At 38.0% G+C, this 18,636-nt stretch overlaps 1 protein-coding gene across 1 annotated transcript in view; it reads left to right on the top strand.

Annotated features, from left to right (window-relative positions):
- LOC140151409 (speract receptor-like) overlaps nucleotides 1-17,069 on the top strand; it is a 238,469-nt gene extending 221,400 nt beyond the window's left edge. The window contains exons 12-18 of the mRNA XM_072173738.1: nucleotides 152-301; nucleotides 1,331-1,514; nucleotides 2,191-2,331; nucleotides 5,031-5,154; nucleotides 5,777-6,020; nucleotides 6,552-6,650; nucleotides 7,738-17,069. Of these exons, the coding sequence (XP_072029839.1) occupies nucleotides 152-301; nucleotides 1,331-1,514; nucleotides 2,191-2,331; nucleotides 5,031-5,154; nucleotides 5,777-6,020; nucleotides 6,552-6,650; nucleotides 7,738-8,396 (1,601 nt within the window). The 3' untranslated portion in view covers nucleotides 8,397-17,069. The remainder of the gene's footprint in view (nucleotides 1-151; nucleotides 302-1,330; nucleotides 1,515-2,190; nucleotides 2,332-5,030; nucleotides 5,155-5,776; nucleotides 6,021-6,551; nucleotides 6,651-7,737) is intronic.
- Nucleotides 17,070-18,636: the final 1,567 nt, after the last annotated feature.

Below are 18,636 nucleotides of genomic sequence, written 5' to 3'. Positions count from 1 at the left end.
TGATATTCTGCTTTTAGGAGCAGCTGTAATGATCTTGGCTTGGAGGGAATGTTACATTTGCATTGCAGTAACTTCTGACTTCAGTAACTATCCACAACCTGATCAGTAACCAAATGTATATAAATTGATCCCATTTTCTTCTGCTAAATAGGTCTATTATGGCGAGCACCAGAACTTCTTCGAGATCCCAACCCTCCACCAGAAGGAACTCAGAAAGGAGATGTGTATGCGTTTGGTATCATTCTATATGAAATCGTGCTAAGAACTGGACCGTATGGAAACTGCCCTCTGGAAGCAGAAGGTAAAGAAAGACAGATATGCATGAAGGGACATGGACGTATAATAACACCATCAAGTATATATACGCAACACTGCACCAGTAATTTTTGATTAAACTAATTGATGCGACGAAAATAAGCGGAAAGAAAAAAGAATAGCCTTTCATAATGACTGAAGCTGTAGTATATCTGAATGTGGCGCTGTTTAATGCCATGGTAAAAGTTAATTTCTCAATATTGGCTTTAAAGCCCTAAATCAGGGTCGGTCGGTCAACACATTATATAAACTGAGCTCAAAAAGAAACTTATAATTTTTCACAAGGTCATATCTTAAATTCCTGTCCATCAAAATGAACCAAAATTACCACCAGGTTTACTTCAATACTCTACTCTTAACACATGCCAGTAACCTAGCAGTTATCCAACTGAAACAACAGCAAAATGCACTGACATGGAACAGCTTCCTGGACCACATTCACAGCCCAATAATTGGCACCCAGCACAAGAAATCTGTGACAATGATTACAAGATCCATGCACACATAAAAATTCCCAAAGAGTAAGTGGAATAGTGTGGAACAGTACCTGTTTTATGAAAAAAGTGCATGAAAAGCAGAAAGCAGCCCCGTTTTATCATCTGTGCAAAGATCTTGTGCGCATTCTCACAGATTTATTGTGCTGGGTGCCAACTGTTGGGCTGTGAAAGTGGTCCAGGAAGCTGTCCCATGTTAGTGCATTTTGCTGTTGTGTCAGTTGGACAACTGCTTGGTTACTGACATGTGTTTTGAGAAGAGTCTTGAAGTAATCCTGTGTGTAATTTTGGTTCATTTTGATGGACAGTATTTTAAGATATAACTTTGTGATTCACAAGTTGTAAAAAATTATAAGATTCTTTTTGAGCTCAGTTTATATTTGCCACAGACGTATACAAGTTTATACTCACGAACAAATTTGTCTGCAACTGATTTTAATATTGTGTGTTCTCTTTCACTCCTGGTATAAACAACTTTTTATGGAGATATTACAAATATATACTTCCGTATTTATCCTCAGAAATTATTGAAAGAGTGAAGACACCAAAAGATATAACAGTCCCGTTTCGACCTAACGTCAACGACTTAGAAGAATGCCCTGACTGTGTATTCAATGTTATGCAAGAGTGTTGGGGTGAAATACCAGACCAAAGACCAGACTTTAAAGCACTGCGTACTAAATTGAAGCCTCTACAAAAGGGATTGTAAGTTGTGGAAACAAACATTAAAGGAGGATTTCGTTATCCTAGTATCCTCTTTTATGACATTTTTCAGTAGATATCCACGAAAAAGCTTATTTCCAAAATTTCAGTTGATTCCGATTTTGCGTTTGCGAGTTATGCATGATTATGTGTATTACACTGCTCCATAGACATTGTGTTGTAATTTCGTTCTGGTGCACCAGAACGAAATTCAAATTTGGCGATATTTTTGCTAAACGAATTAATCTGCAAGAAATATTTGGTACATAAACATTATGTAGCCAGAGGTATCCAGTGGTGTAAAAATCTCAACTTTTTTGGTAAAAGTGGGGGATGAGGCTGTGGATCACGAAATGCCCTTTAATTGTATAAAAAGTACTTGTTGTGGGATTAATACCACAGCCACTATAGCCACGCCATCCCTACAACCATCACTAACACCACCAACACCACCACCCCACCACCATGTCCACCACTATGTCCACCACCATGTCCACACAACCACCACCACCACCAACAACAACAACAACTGCAACCACCACCACTGGGGCACCACTGACGGCTTTTATAATAGTGTTTACTTTGTTTGGTGTTTGCCTTTTTGTACAATGGTTTCGTTTAATTATTTTAATTATTAATGGTTTCGTTTAATTATTAAAATCTTTAATTTTACATACAGAAAATCCAACATTCTAGACAACATGATATCTATCATGGAGAAATACGCAACCAATCTGGAGGAAATTGTTGAAGACAGAACGCAACAATTAATTGAGGAGAAAAAGAAGACAGAAAATCTCCTGCATCAAATGTTACCAAAGTATGTCAAATTCTTGTTAACTCTATTTGATCCACTTCATACAATGTCCCAAAAGATGAAACTGAAACAAACATAATGACGACAGAAGCAATACAAGATAACGGAAAGTCGTTTACTGAAAGTCTGTGCCTTATTATGCTATATTCATGGGATTTTTAGCACACAGAAAAAATGTTATAATTCCAAAAATTTTCATGGTATTGCTTCTGATGTAGATTATATTTTCAAAAGGAACTTGTTTCTGGTGTGAATTATTTTCAATTTTGGAAATATCCGTTTTTCAAGAAATTATCAAGCTTTGTATTAATATACCTGTCCTGAACATTGGACAAGTGATTACATATTATATAAAACATTAAAATATCAAGAATATTTGATCAAATCCGCGTAAATATCGGTTCTCTTGTTCACTAATAGTCCTATATTTTAACATTTGTCGTACTTCTACTGCATCCGCCTTTCAACTTAATTGATTGGTACGTTAAGCAATTTACTCGGATCATCAACAGTATTAGCTTGGTTTAATCAGAGAAATGGGAGGCTTACGTTTAAATTTGTGCAAGAAACTACATCGTGACAATTATCGTGCAGCAATTAGTCATTCGAAAACATAAAAGTGCTTACACAACTGCATGGTTTGTTACAAACGTCAAGCCGTAGGCAAAAATACCCCAGGAAAGTAGGATGCATGCAAGCTTGTGGTTGTATTACACTACCCAAAACAAGCTAATTATCGATCACATTAGTGTTGTAAGTATTGAAAAACGGATATCAGTCGAAAAAAGTCTATTTTCTTGTTTAAATTAATTCACTAGAAGTGGATTATCGAAGCCCTGGAGACTTGTGTAAAGACCTCACGACCTAGTTTCAAACATTCTGGGTGACTGTGCTCGCTGCTGACCCCATTTTAAGGAATCTTCTTAAGGGACTGTAAAACATATTTGCTATGAATCGATTTTAGCGCAATTTGTTTCGCTTTATTGGACAGGTGGCTCCTTATGTTAAGTAAAAGATATTGTTAACCTTACTGAATTTCAGCAATATTTATTAGCTTAAGCAACATGTATTGGAGAGTGCTATTCCATTTAACATCCATACTACTCCTGGTGAACATTTCATTGCAGAACATTGCCCGGGGAAAGTATGCATTTTAAATGGAATGAGCACTTTAGGCTGTTGCATTTGACTTTCATACACCCTCCGAGAGATTCAACTTGAATTGAAGACCTCATAAGTAGGTGGGAGGGGTTAAGTGACATTGAGATAAATAGCAATGCAAGGAGGTGGTTTTGTCAGTTTCAATGCTCTACAACATTATTTCACTCCGAACATGGTGCAATTTGCACAGAGGGTGTAGACATTCCCCTTGTAACAGAAATTGACACTCATTTTTCATGATCTTTTGATTAAACCCCCTTTTTTTCTGAGGTCTTAAATTTTCCTCAGAGGGAGGGTGAGTTTCATATAGAGTTGGTTAATGTGCTAATTACATTTAAAATTCATACTCCCTTTTGAAGATATTTCCAAAATTTTCCACTTAAATTTCAAATGGGTTAGCACATTATCAATGTTAGTAATTTGTGATTAATGGTGATTTTATAGTATTTATAGTTGCAAATGTTCTTTTGTGATTCTGTCGCATGTTGTACGCAATTATTCAGTTCAGATCTTCAACCCTTTATTAGTCATGATTTTGGAAAGTCTAATCAACAAAAATAAGGAAAAGAAAAAGACAAAACAGGTGTTCAACCTTACGATGTCAAAAATAGAAGTGATCATAGGAAGAATACCATTTACGTTTCTGGTTATCACCTACATTCTCTGACATGGCTTAATTGGCATTAAAAGAATTATCACACAAGAATTGTATAATAGTATTATTATGATTAATAACATTAGTTTCAGTTAATTACAGTTTCAGTTCAATTTAAAGTACGTCACTAACAATGAGCGATTGAATTCTGACCAATGAAATGGATCGATAAGTTTTGCGCCAGAAAGTATATAGTAATCATGGTCATGAGCCGTCATGTACATGTAGGAATTGGAATTTTGAATTGAATTGAAGTAATTTGACCAAGAGTCGGGGCATTCGAGAGTGGATAACGCAATACTACCTTATTTTTAGACCCAATGTTATTCACGAGCTCCCACCATTTCATCAGGTTCGAGCAAGTCGAAATGATAGCATCACGCGTAAAATTTTACGTAGCCTATATGTATCAATGGTATAGATTTTCTGCTCCAAATGCAATAGTGTCAGCGCCAAAATATTATGTCAAACCTCAAATGATCCAATATGTCGATCAGTGGCCTAATTTCACAAGACATGTTGTCTGCTCACTTTTGTACATTGCAGGCATGTATGATGCAGATCATAGGTCAAAAGTAACTGTTCATTGAACATGATTGAACCATACGTGTATATTCAGCTCTTGGCGACAACGATAGTGTCCGGGATATTGAACGGTCCGTAAAATATATGGCGACAATAACTAAGCATATTGCAATTGACATTTTGTTTCGCCGCAAGAATATGTCGATAAAAGTCAATTTTTACTTGACTTGCTTTTTCTGGATGAGATAATAATGTTACATCGTGATCATGAAGCACTACAGATTCGTGTCTATAATATTTTGATCCCTTAGCAGAAGTTCGATTGTAACTTCAACTTCAATATTTCGTTCTTTATTTTTAGGCCTATTGCTAATCAGCTAAAACGTGGTCGACAAGTCGTGCCAGAAACGTTCGACAGTGTAACGATATTCTTCAGTGATATTGTCGGTTTTACTGCTCTCTCAGGTCAAAGTACGCCATTACAGGTAAGCTGGATTGATTAGGTGTGAGTGGTATGGGGTGGGGTAATTCATTTGCATAGTCTAATAACATCAATAGTCTTGTCAAAAAGTTATTTGATCACCATGTTACCAAGAATAACATAGACTATGGAAGATGTACATGTATTGGCGTGGCGCTACGTTCACCTTTGCAAGGTTTGGCATAACCTTCTTAAAACTTATAACCAGAGGCGGGACACTCGCATGTCAGGTATTCTCTAGCTGCGTAAAAAACTGATAGATCAAGTAAATTATAGTATTTCTGCAAGTACACCGTCGGTTATCACAGTACATGTGCAGCCGGTCCCTGTGTGAGTGATCTAGGTTTCGTCAGATGTGTCTCTGACACCATTCAGTCTAATATGAAGTCAGAGATACATCTGACGAAAACTCGACCACTCACACAGGGACCGGCTACACCGGTATTGTGATAAGCGACGGCTTACTTGTAGAAATACTATTTGTATTTTGTGTTTTATATACTAGTATTTTACTGGTATTTACTGGCATAGTTTTAACTGTTTTTTCAACCGGGTCCTAGGCTTACCAAGTCAAAGTGAGGAAAATATTTTTGAAACAATTAATGTCTCATTTGCATTTATTATAGGTTGTGGATATGCTTAACGATCTCTACACCTGTTTTGATGCAATCATCAGTTATTACGACGTCTATAAGGTAGAAACAATAGGGGATGCATATATGTTGGTATCAGGTATACCAATTAGGAATGGCAATCGTCACGCTGCAGAAATAGCTTCCACATCAATTCATTTATTGGATGCTGTTAATCACTTCCAGATTAGACATCGACCGGAGGAGAAGTTAAAGCTAAGAGTAGGCCTTCATTCCGGTAAGACATTACATACAAACACAGAAGCCTTTTATATATCATTTTTGTTTAGAACCATTCTACCAAGAGTATAATCCTATTGTTTACCCGGGGTTGTTTTACTGGATATCATAACCACTTCACTTCCTTCATGCCCGCTGCTTAACGCAGATCATATTTGATATTAGATTACGACAAACAGTACCGGGATGGGACAATCGGGACGTTAACACCCTGCTCTTTTCAAACAGCATGCGAACTATAATTATGTACAAGATATTTGGCTTATGGTAGTAGTCAGAAAGTGCAGTTTAAATTCTCAAACTACATCATTTTACACTTTGAAAGTGAATTACAACAATTGTGTGATTGTCTAAACTGTAACGAAATAACGACTATTATCGTAGGCTGTGTTCTTCTCGTGTGGATTGGTACTGGTATAACTGAAAGTCGGTATTCTTGGTGACACTATTTCAGATTTCATTTAATGCCTTAAAATAAAGGAACATAAACATCCTTGACTAATCTTATTGCTGACTTTGTTTCTATCAGGCCCTGCTGTTGCTGGTGTAGTTGGTCTTACAATGCCGAGATATTGTCTCTTCGGAGATACTGTAAATACAGCGAGTAGAATGGAATCAAATGGCGCACGTAAGTTGTTGTTTTTTTGTGACCGCACACCACGTATGAGCCGTAAAGTCGGCCCCAGTCAATTTTGTTTTATTTCGTGTTTAGAAAATATATATCATAAGCTTTAAATTGGTATATTATTTGACTTCAAACGATATCCCGAAGCGGGGTTATGGTTTGTTGAACTCTGCTCGTTCAACAAAATGGTACCTTTTTTCGGTTCTACATGTGTCTCTTTTTCCATATTGCTGGTAATAAATATCAAATAGTCATAACTGGCGGTCATTTCAAATCATCCCCAAATCAACGAGGTTCAGGAATGTCCTCTGATTGTTAATTGTTGGTTATACATACCTAGACAAAATATAATGCTTTGTAACCCACCACTTGAACAGGATTTAGCCAAAGCAAACAAAGACTAGAGCTATTTAAAACTTCTATAGACATAGGTAGAAGCTTATTATCCTCTTCAACAATAGGATTATTGATTGGTTTAAAAGGTGTTTGACTGGCGCTATCAAAATGAGATACAAGTAGAACCACATTGAGGTACCTATGAATACGACCTTCATGCACATTTTACACTGTACCTCAGAATACAATTTGCCAACTTTACGGCTCATTCGTGGTGTACGCTCACATTTACTATTTTAAGTAGATATTAAATTTCTCGTGCAAGCAGCACGTGGAGATCAAAAGCCATTCAATGGTGGACACGTCAACATGAGATGTGCTTTTTCTGACCCTTACTACACGTATTTCACATTTTTCTAATTATTCACATATTTTGTTTAAAAATACTTATCAATATTATGTCATATCCTTATGAATAAACCAGAATGTTTTCAAGTTGAACAGTGGCGTATCAGGCGAGAAGAGGGGGATCTTTTTATCTTTGACTTGAAGCCCACCCCCCAGTTCTTACGATAACTCCTACTTATACGCAAACGCCAGTTATTTGTAATAAATTCCAAATCACTACTGTGACCGATTGATTTTAACTCGTAGAAGTATAGCCATTGGTGTAAAATATCTCCAAATTATATAACCTGTAACCTAACAGACCTTTTTAACCAGCCTTCATTTTCACAATATTTACCATCCTCAGCTTTGAAGATCCATTGTAGCGAAGAAATCAAAGTAATTTTGGATATAATAGGTGGATACGTTGTCGAAGAGCGTGGTCTAGTTGCAATGAAAGGTAAAGGTGAGCTGAAAACCTACTGGTTACTGGATCAAGATCCTGACTACCGACGTGAAACTCCTCTTGATGTGGAGAGTGACGACGAAGGCTCACAATTACTCGGATCTTCCGGTCCCAATCAAAGGACATCTACAAATTATCTGTTTGCCCAGCAACAGCAACAACATCGCGATAGTTTTAGTTCTATAGGGAAAAAAGACGATTCCAAACCTCCGAGCACTGGAGGTTGTCCATGCTGCAACGATATGCAGGCAGCTAAACGCCGATCAAATCAGTCATTAGATCGTAAAGAAGTACATTCAACACACAGTGATGGTGGTTATAAATCACAAAATTGTATAACAGACTGCTCAAGTAGGGAAGGTGCACAAACTCCAGGTGATAGGAACTCGATAGGATTAGATACAAGACTATCACCTGAAAGTACAGGAAATAATGGCAAAGTACTCATGACAGATCATCTTCTACTGGATCTGGATTTGCCCAAGAAACCAGGTGACAATGATGTTTCAAGAAACCTCTCAATAGACACGAAACCAGACGGCGAAGAAACAGTGGTTTAAATATGTTTCCTTTCACTAGGAAAGCTGGAAGTAATTGTCATCTCAGCACCGCTAGATGCGCTTTTTAAAGTAGTGTGCTGCCATTGGGCGACAGCAATAATAATGATACTCATAAATATGGTGCAAATGCTTCATTTGATCTTCTCACAAAAACGCATTCAGAGATTTCTCCGCAACTGGGCAATGCAGGTCTGCTTTTTATGACGTTTGTTTTTGTGTTACCAAGTATTTTGTTACTCATAAATGAAAACTAATTACGCTCGGGAATACGCCTCACATTTTCTGCAACAGAATGGAGCAAATATGCAAACACATTTTGCAGGACTCCCTCTTGATGAAGAGTTCTTTCATGACTTGGAAAGTCACCGGGATTATATTGCTGTATCCATTGCAGACAATGTATCAAAGTATTATCACAATTTCAGTGCCTGTGTTGGATGCCAGCAGATTACCCTTAAGTAGGTGAAGATTAGAGTCTACAATTACGACCATTACGAGCCATACGTATACCATACCATACCTATGTTATAAGTAGGGTAGCAGTAGTGCTGCTTTCTAATTGTTGCATGAAAGTTAAATGCAGTTGCATTGTGATTTGTGGTGTCACAGGATATAAAAAGGGAAATTATAGGCAACACTGCGTGGTATGAAAAACATTTTGGACAATATTGGACATGTTGGAAATAAACGACGTTTGAAGTACATTTGTAAATGGGTGTCGAGCTTCTGCACCGCGGATATGAGGAGTAACATTTCACATAGTTCGATTAACATAAACGTGGGACAAACCATTACGGTCTGAAGAGAGTACCAAATTCAACCTACATTTGAACGTGTTTTATGTAATCTTAATGTAGATTAAACAACACTTTGTTTTACTTCAAGTTTGGGTGTGACATCAATGCTTTTATACGCGGTTGAACCACGCGCAAGCATATGCCAACATGACGCATTAAAAACGCGTGTGTATACGCTCTGCGAGATCAGATTAGCGTTAAGAATTCGATACCTTGGCGGTACTGCAAACGACTGACAAGCAAATCTGCGATAAATCGGTGGTATTCAGATACCGTAAAAACTCGATATTTAGCATATGTGCTTACTATCGAGCGCTTTTAAAACATGCAAACACGAAGAGCCCCATTGTAAAGGGTTTTGAGCAAATCTTCGATATAGATAGCTATATAAGAACAAGTAAATCTGCAAATGTGTCTCAACCCCATTAGCTCAGTTGGTAAAGCGCCGGACTTTGGTACAATGTCATGTTTTCAAAAGCGCTCGATAGTAAGCTCATATGCTAACTATCGAGTTTTTACGGTATACGCTCCCGAAAACAGATTATATTTTTTCTGATAAACATGAAGGACAAAAAGCAAAGTGAAGATTATGTCAGTTCCTTGCAAATTTGGTTCTGCTTACAGAACACAGCAAGCACGAACTGTAAGGAAGATCATACGTACGTGTTTAACCAAAAATAGCTTTAAATATCTGGATTGGGTGATTTATATTTTGCCTCTTACCACGTATGTTTATGAATACCAGGTGCTTTTAAATATCCGTTTTATAAGGGAAAACTCTGTGTTTTGATGTAAAACAATATGTTGAGTATCAAGAGTATTTTTCAGACTGTTCTTTTTATTAGTCAAACACCTGTTTTGTGTAGAAGACAAAATGTGCTTCCCCACTATTCGAGCACTGGAATGAATCTGTAAATTTAGAATCTTGTTTTTTGTAACCTATAATGTGGTAACTTTACATGTCTAAGGCTATAATGATGAATATTGCATTTTACGTGTGTTCTGTAATGTGATTAATCATGAGTGTTTCATGCTGTCTGAGCTGACGTGACCGATATCTTACATGTAGTTAGTTACAGGATTATACTTAACTGAAATGGAAATAAAGTCAAATCCCTTTAGCTACGGCGCAAAACAAGTAGACTAAGCCTACTATAGTGGTCGCAGCAATTGAGAGACAAATCCTGGTAATCAAACTTTGTATGTTCACTATAGATCACAAGTTGCCAGCGATTTCGCGCCTATAATGAATAATAAGGTCTGGTAAGCATGGTTAGTATGCTATGATTAAAACCCCTTTACCCTTCATATCTGTACCCTATAACTACAGTCTTAAATATAAAGATATTAATTACCATTAAGGCAATAGAAACAAATTAGTTCGATCCTTCCATCGATCATCGATACTTGGTCGAACCTTATTATTTATGGAATGTTGACTATTGTTAATTGTGATAACATATGAATCTTTGCCTGTATTGACATCGACGGTCGAACCAAAGATCGAACAAATTTGGTTCTGGTACCTTATTAAATCTTCATTGGAATGTCCGTTCGGCACCAGTCTTAGGGCCACACAATGTTGCAGACATTTTTACATTTTGGGGAGCTAAAACAAAAATACATCCTGACAATTGAATGAGTGAGTGTTATGTATGTAGGTGTGTGTCTTTGTAGATAAAACAATTAAAGTGACCACGGATGGCCCGGAAAAAGTAATGTGTAGTGTTACATGTGCTCAGACATAGTGTGCGATACAAGTGAATGTTCATAAGACATGTAAGGTGACGGAGCCTAGCTAAGCGTTGCGGCAACCCTACTTGGGAAGCTGGGTTGCAGATGTATGTCCTATTGTTGAAAGATAAATGAAACTTGAAAACTATTTTACTGATGAGTAAGAAGAAAAGGGAAAACATTTTAACATAGCACATAACATAAATTAGATTTCAGGTATTACAGAAATATGATTCACATTAAAGCCTTAATGTACGATCTTTTTGAATTTTTAGATTTTTCTTTTTTTCTTAAAAATGATAATGCAATCATTCCCAATACATTGGAAATTTGCAAAGAAACAACATCATAAACTTCACCTCTATCACTCGAAATATCTTGCACTTTTTGGATTAGGACGCCGAGTGTGGCCCCAGAGTTAGTCTCCAACACAGCCAATTTGGTTATGCCTCCTCCACATGTGTGGACGGAGCGTAACCAAACTGGCTTCATAGGAGATTAAGATTTGCGATCCTTCCGACATATTATCAAGTATCTGAAATATTATGATAATATGTCGGACCAACAGAAAATCATCCCGTTTTACTTCAAAAAGGGCGAATTTAACAGTTTGCTCATAGATGTAAGTTGGAACATGTGTAAGTATTACAAATATGCCCCCCCCCAAAAAAAAAAAAAATCGGTTTTGAAAAAAATAAAGGTATGTTCTGAAAAAGATCGTACATTAAAGGCTTTAACAATAGTTCTGTTATTGGTACTCTAAAGTACTCTTAAACAAACTCCTCAACAAAAGTTTGGAAAGTTTTTTCAAGCATCTGTATCTCAATATATTTGTGACATATTCATATCGTGTTGCATATCAATGGATACCTACAATGCCCCCCTTTACAATGACACCCTATTTAAAACAATAACATTTTTCACGGCTGGGAACACGCCTTGTGAATGTAGTGGGGTCTCAAACAGAATTTGCCAAATTGATCATTATTCTGTGCAGCAAGCTGCAATCCCATAACTTCACAATCTGGGACCTAATGCAATCCTGCAAGATGACACCGCTGGCCCCACATAGCCACGGTAATCAACGACTACCTACAGAATATGGAAGTAGAGTCTAAACGGCCTGCCATCAGGCCAGACCCGGGAGCCAGACCTCAACACGATTGAACACTTGTGGGAACAGCTTGATCGTGCTCCGCGTGCCAGAGAAGCCCATATGCAACCACATTGAATGTCCTGCGACGAATCCTTGTTGAAGAATGGAATTCCATCCCACAGAAACGTGTAACCAGGTCGGTGAGCAGCACGAGGAGAAGGTGCCTGAGTATTGTGGCTGCCTGTGGGTTTTCCACTCGCTATTGAGGTTAGTGGCTAGCGTTGTCTGAACACAGAATAATGGTCAATATGGCAAATTCTGTTTGAGACCCCACTACATTCACAAGGAGTGTACTCAGCCGTGAAAAATGTTATTGTTTCAAATGGGGTGTCATTGTAAAGGGGAGCATTGTAGCTACCCAGTGATATGCAACACGATATGAATATGTCACAAATAATTGGAGATACAGATGCTTGAAAAAACTTTCCAAACTTTTGTTGAGGAGTTTAGTAACGCTTAGCTAGGATATCTCGAGTATAAATGTGTGCTTGCGTTCTAGTGTGTGCCTGGCGTGTGTTTGCGGTGCGAGTGTTTAGTGTGTTTTTATGCGCGTTGATATGTAAATTTGTCAAAGCTTGTGCGTGTTGGGCGTTGTGTTGTTATATTACGGTGTATGTTGCATTAGTACGGTTGTGTGGGATTGGTAAAACAAGTGCTGTCACTTTTGGATCGGAACTGTCAGTGCAGCCCTTGCATGTAAAGACTTCGTTGAGGATAGCATGGTTAATGCGTGTCGGGGTGCTTGTAACACGGGGTGTACGTGTGTGTAAAGGAGAGAAGCAGAACGTAGGCTTTTTGCAGATACTCGCTTGTTTGAATCATGTCAAACATGAGGGTTGTGAATGTGCGCTTCAAAGAAGACTTACCATGCTTGTGTGAGTGGGTGATGAATGCTTGCAAGTATGGCCGTAACAAACTGTGCGTGCGTTTCTTTTTCTGTAGACGTGTGCTTTTTGCGGTAAATACCCGCGTTCCCAAGGAAATGAGATTTGAGGTATATAGAAACATGGATCATGAGTCGTAGCAAGTTGGTGTGTGAAGGGTGTACGTATCAAATTACTGGATTAATATAAGTGCGCATGAATGTTAGTAGTTTGTTTGGGTGTCCGTCTAGCGAATGTTGTACACGTCCAAGCAGTGAACAATCGTGAGCAGTGTGTCTTAAGGTATATTCGATAGCGGCATACAGGTTGTCCAAATATATATGCCATTTCGCACTCAAAGCAGAAACGATGGTAATAAAACATTCAATCTAACAGTGCCTCCAAAGCAGTTGTAACTGATACATGTGATCAGTAGTTGCACAAAGTCGCTACATAGTTGCATACGGTTATTTAGGTAACTCATTGCCCATCTGGGTTATGTACTGCCCCTAACAGTGGCCTATAATACATTATGATCGAGTCAGTAACAGAATGATGAAACCAACACTACAGTCTGTCCACTTAGAAGTACAAACCAAATCTGTGGCATCGGGGGTCGATGCTTTGCGTCACACACGAGCGCGACGCGACGCGTAAAGAGCGTGGTGCACAAATCGCGCAGCAGTTGGCGCGCCATAGAAGCATTGCACTGAAATAATTATCCTCATACCTCCAGTTTCCGAGGTCTATTTACTTTGTACTTCTATGTGGACAGACTATAGTGGGAACTATTAGAGAGGTCCATTGAAATGTGCATAATTATTATGACGTGCTGAAAGTTCGAGAGTGAATGAATAAGCTGACTCACCCATTGGTGTGTGTGGCTGTTGTGCGTTAAAAGTGTGTTTACATGGAATGTTTTGGAAGTGATCGGATGACGGTAATTAATGAATGAATATGTACATGTAGTGAAAGTTTGTGCAAAGTGCATATTGTGTGTTTGTAAAATGATGGGTGATGCAATGGACGTAAGTGTGGCCGTGCGGACTTAGTGTCAGTATAACATATTCGTCGATTGTTGTTGTGTCGGGTTGATTGCCTTTCTGCTACTTTTAGGTAACATTAATGTGTAATGACGTTACGTATGAGGAGGAGAGAGACCCTACATGGGGATATTATGTGTGAAGAAAAGAGAGTGTCACACTAATGGTGCTGAGAATGAGTCAAGAAGTGCACGGAGTGGTATGATGGCGGCGGTATGGGGTGCGTAGGGGGGGGGGGGGTTGATGTGTGTCTGATTGGATGCTTTAATACAAGATACCAAACAAACGAAAGAATCTCTTTACTAACCATAAAGATTACAGTGAACCAACATGATTTAGGATGAGGCGTTGACAGTAGGCCTATATTAGTTTTTCTCAATTTGTACGAAAAAAACTTGGTTAGTGCGCTATACCAAACCCACAGATCTTTGCACACTTTCCAGATTGCGTCAATCATTCTATAACCAATTAACAACATCACCGGGACTTGCAGGTCAGAATCGCATATCCTATACATACCAAATACACCGTCGCAGTCAGGATTAGCTCCCCGAGTTTCAAGTTAACACAGCTTTTAACAGGAGCAAACTAATGACACTGCTGAGGCCCGAACTCGTAACCTTGCGCACTAGAGTCTAGCGTATTATAGGTTGAGCTATAGTCCAACCACAAGGACTACGCAACCGTTAGCATGAAAAATCACGCCGTCGCGCACGTCGGCCGTCATGGATATAGCACGTCGGCCAGTGGGGATATTGTCCGTCTAGAAGGGCTACTGTTCTGTAAAAGACGCGTCTTTTCCTATAAACAATAATTACTATTGCCAAAATTAGCCATTGAGCTTCAGTATCCTGATACCAGATTGCCTTTGAAAAGGGATATGGTATGTATCGGGTACTAATCATTTATGAACATTGAAAAGAAAAAGGTTTCAAAATCTGTTCATTTCTTTTTCTTTTTGATCTTATCAAAGCAATACAAAATTTAAATATTGATATCATAATACTAATGGAAATATTTCACGATGTTATGATGTTTTAAGCTGTTCAATTTGTTTTAAAGGTATTGGGCAAGAAAGCTATGTATTTTTTCTATATATAGTATAATATGAATCTCTTATTTTGTATACTTGTACATAATTAATATAAATCATGCCAGGAACTGTATGTACAAAAATGGATATCGAGCTATATAGGATAATAATTATTTGAGAAAGAGTGTGTATGTGAGGTGTGTAGGGGTGTGAGGGGGGGGGGGAGAGTGACTAGACATGGGAGGAGGATCGCGTGAGGAAGTGAGAGAGAGAAAAGTAACATGTGGAATTTGATCAAAGTCATGTACCGGTTGTCGTAATTATTAGTAAATTTATCATTCTGAACATTTTTTCTTTCAAAACCAATTAGGATGATGTGGCGTAATTACGAGCCTTTTGTTTGGTGTTACTAGTCATGTATGTAGTCCAATGATTCCATAACCGTCTTGCATTTACCGGTATCTTATGAGCGTATAGAAAACTTGAACATGTCGATGCTGCTGTTGCATAACAATTTAATGCTTAATGAGTTGTGGATTTTAGAAGATTGTGACCCCTCAACCTGCTGATGGACTAAAAGAAATAGAATTGCCTTCCAGGGGCGCTATTCATTGTTAATATTCCGTTTACATAGGCCTGTAATACAGAACGAACTTCTGGTGACTCTGGTGGTATAATAATAGATCTCGTTATTCGTATGTCGGTGGTTCGAGTCTCAATGAAAATGTTTATTTTATTTTATTTTCTAAGATAGGAGATGAAACCAATATGCAGTATAAATTTTTAACTTGGAAATATAATATAATAATCTAGTTCTATTATAATCAGTGATAATAATGAATAGCTCCTCAATGAGATTATGTCATTAAAGTTATGGTCAAGGAGGGGGGCTAAGAAGACACAATCTTCTAAATGCCATCGGCCTGTCCATCGTTGATTTTGGATGGGCAAACACATTTTGTGCAATGTTGTAATAGCGCCCGCAGTAGTTTCAAATTGCAAATGCGATGACACAACGTCACGTTCAAATTGGCGATATTCAGATTGGCGATATTCGACAGTTTGTAAAAGCTACTATATGATTGCTGATTTTTTTCCGGCTAATAAAGAATGTTTATGGCCAATTTGATTTGTGTTTTTCATACATTGCATAACCATATCGTAGATATAACCTATTGTAGAAGTTTCATTACACAAGTGTTTGAAATGTTGTAAATTATAAAATCTATATAATACGAGTTCCCGAACTGCACTTTTTCTAACAAGAAATGGGTAGACCTATAATATGCGCATACACGCGGTTACTGCCATGCCAGTGGCGACCCCATTGGATTCCCCAACATAAAATTTGGCCCTCCCCCTAAAAAAATCGCCCCAAATCGTACTATTTTGAGCAAAGAAATGTCAAATTGTAGGTATCCCCCGGCCCAATTTCAATCCCCCAGAAAAATGCCTGGTGTCTCCACTGGTTTGGCCCATATTGATAATATTGGAGTGTCACATGTAAGCCTAATATTTTGGGTGAAATGTTAAAATATGCTAATTAGGGTCAGTCTTATGACTAGTAATAGTATTAGTGTTAGTGTCGTAAGTGTATCCTACGAATTAGAAAGAGTATGATAGGGTTAGGGTTACGGTATATGTAAGACTAATTAGCACATGAATTTGTAACATTTCGATGAAAGCGCAGACGTATTTTTGTCCTTTTCTATAATGGTGTAACGTTTAAAACATAATCGCTATGGGAAGGCGTGATCATTGTGAATATTTGTTCCGTTGTACATTCATTGAAAAGTTTTTGACATTTTGTAAATGTTTTGTAAATTGCCAAGTATTGTGAATAACCGAATGTGCATATATTTATGCAAAAAAAAACTGATAATATTATAGAACATTATATACAATTATATTTAATTCTTACGTTCATGTAAAGTTTTCATTGGATTATATGAGAAACAATATTGAATATAAACTATGATCAGCATAGAAACTATTTGTCATTCATGTACCAGGCTAAGCGAAGGAAAATAAAATTCATTTTATTACATAAAAACGTGTCTGATTGTTTGTTTTAACGAGATTTATGACGTGTATACCTGGGCAGGTTGACCCAAAGTGAAACAAAAATAAACAAGAGAGGCAAATACGGGACCCTACGGGGTGGGGTACCACTCAGTCCGACACGACGCTAGTCCGACAACACAAATTCCCTATACGCTCGTACTTAGAGGTGCGTCAGTCCGAAAATGAAAACCACGGCGCTAGTCCGAAAAAAAGCATATGCTTGTCCGAAAATGAAAACCACTGCAACAGTCAGACATGCCGCTAGTCCGAATATATAAACACAGTTTTCAGTCCGACACGCCGCTAGACCGAATCCGAAATACACTGCGCTAGTCCGAATTTGGAAAACACTTCTTCAGTCCGACACTGCGCTAGTCCGAAACTGAAAACCATGTCGCTAGTCCGAAACTGAAAAACTATGTCTGTTAAGCTCCTGCTTACGAACGGAATACCGAATGAAGCTGGAATAAACTTTGAAATAAAGCTCATATATTTCACTATCTATATAGCTACCGAACTGGACCTTCATCCTTTTTCTACTGTAAGTGTATACTTCACTTTTAGCATTTTTTTATCTGTTTTATACATGTAGCCCAAGGAACTTATATAACTTTTATTTATTTATCACATTTTGGCCAAAAGCTCAGGTACTACCCAATCGTGCTCAAAGAGCACTAAAGCAAGTGAAATCTTACCCCAATTTAACCCACGCAATACTTCTTGCATCGCTTTCTGAAAAGTGGCAGGGGCATTATGAAGACCAACTGGCATAACATTGAATTCATAGAGACCGTCTTGGGTGATAAATGCGGTATTATATATGCTTAGATTGCTCCTCGAGGCCAATTTGCTAGATAGATAGCCAGAGGCTAATCCCAAAGTTAAAAAGTATTTTGGTTCGTTAGACCGCAAACTGTCTAATGCTTCATGTAAATGCGCTAGATGCCAGTTCTGATCCCATAACATATAATATAAGGCATAATCATCAAGAGATTCAAACTCTTGTTGTCTATGGGTCAACAGTTGCGACTCATGCCTCATAATCATGATTGACCTTTAAAGTGATCTTGGAGCAGTGTTCTTGTCAGCCTCCTGGATTCTTTCCAAATAAACACCGGCGTGTCCGTCAATGACTGCATTTAGAGCCCCAGTTGGATTTGTCATCAGTATAGTCTCTCAACTTTTCTCAATAATTTTTGAATTTGCGCGTGAAAATGCCACGATCATCTTTTGGACCCCCTGAATATTTGAGACCAATACCACGCATGTCATATTTGAAAGACATGTTTGAGACCCCGGGTTGCCAAACCTGCAATTTCGGTAGTCCAATTAATTGGGCGACTTTAGAACTAAATACACATACAATTTTTTTTGCTAGCTCGTCAAAACATAAGAAAGTTCCATATTTCGCCACATTATAAACCAGACATAACAAGAGACTTATGTTTTTTATATGCAGGACGCAGACTCCTTACCGAATTTCCGTTCATTCTTGTCAGGAGAAATGCCGGATGTAAACTCACACATGATCTTGTGTATAATGTGTGTGC

The sequence above is a fragment of the Amphiura filiformis genome, chromosome 4, assembly GCF_039555335.1.
Source record: "Amphiura filiformis chromosome 4, Afil_fr2py, whole genome shotgun sequence".
Taxonomy (NCBI): domain Eukaryota; kingdom Metazoa; phylum Echinodermata; class Ophiuroidea; order Amphilepidida; family Amphiuridae; genus Amphiura; species Amphiura filiformis.
The sequence above is the reverse complement of the archived record's forward strand: the minus strand, read 5'-3'. Positions and strand labels throughout refer to the sequence as shown.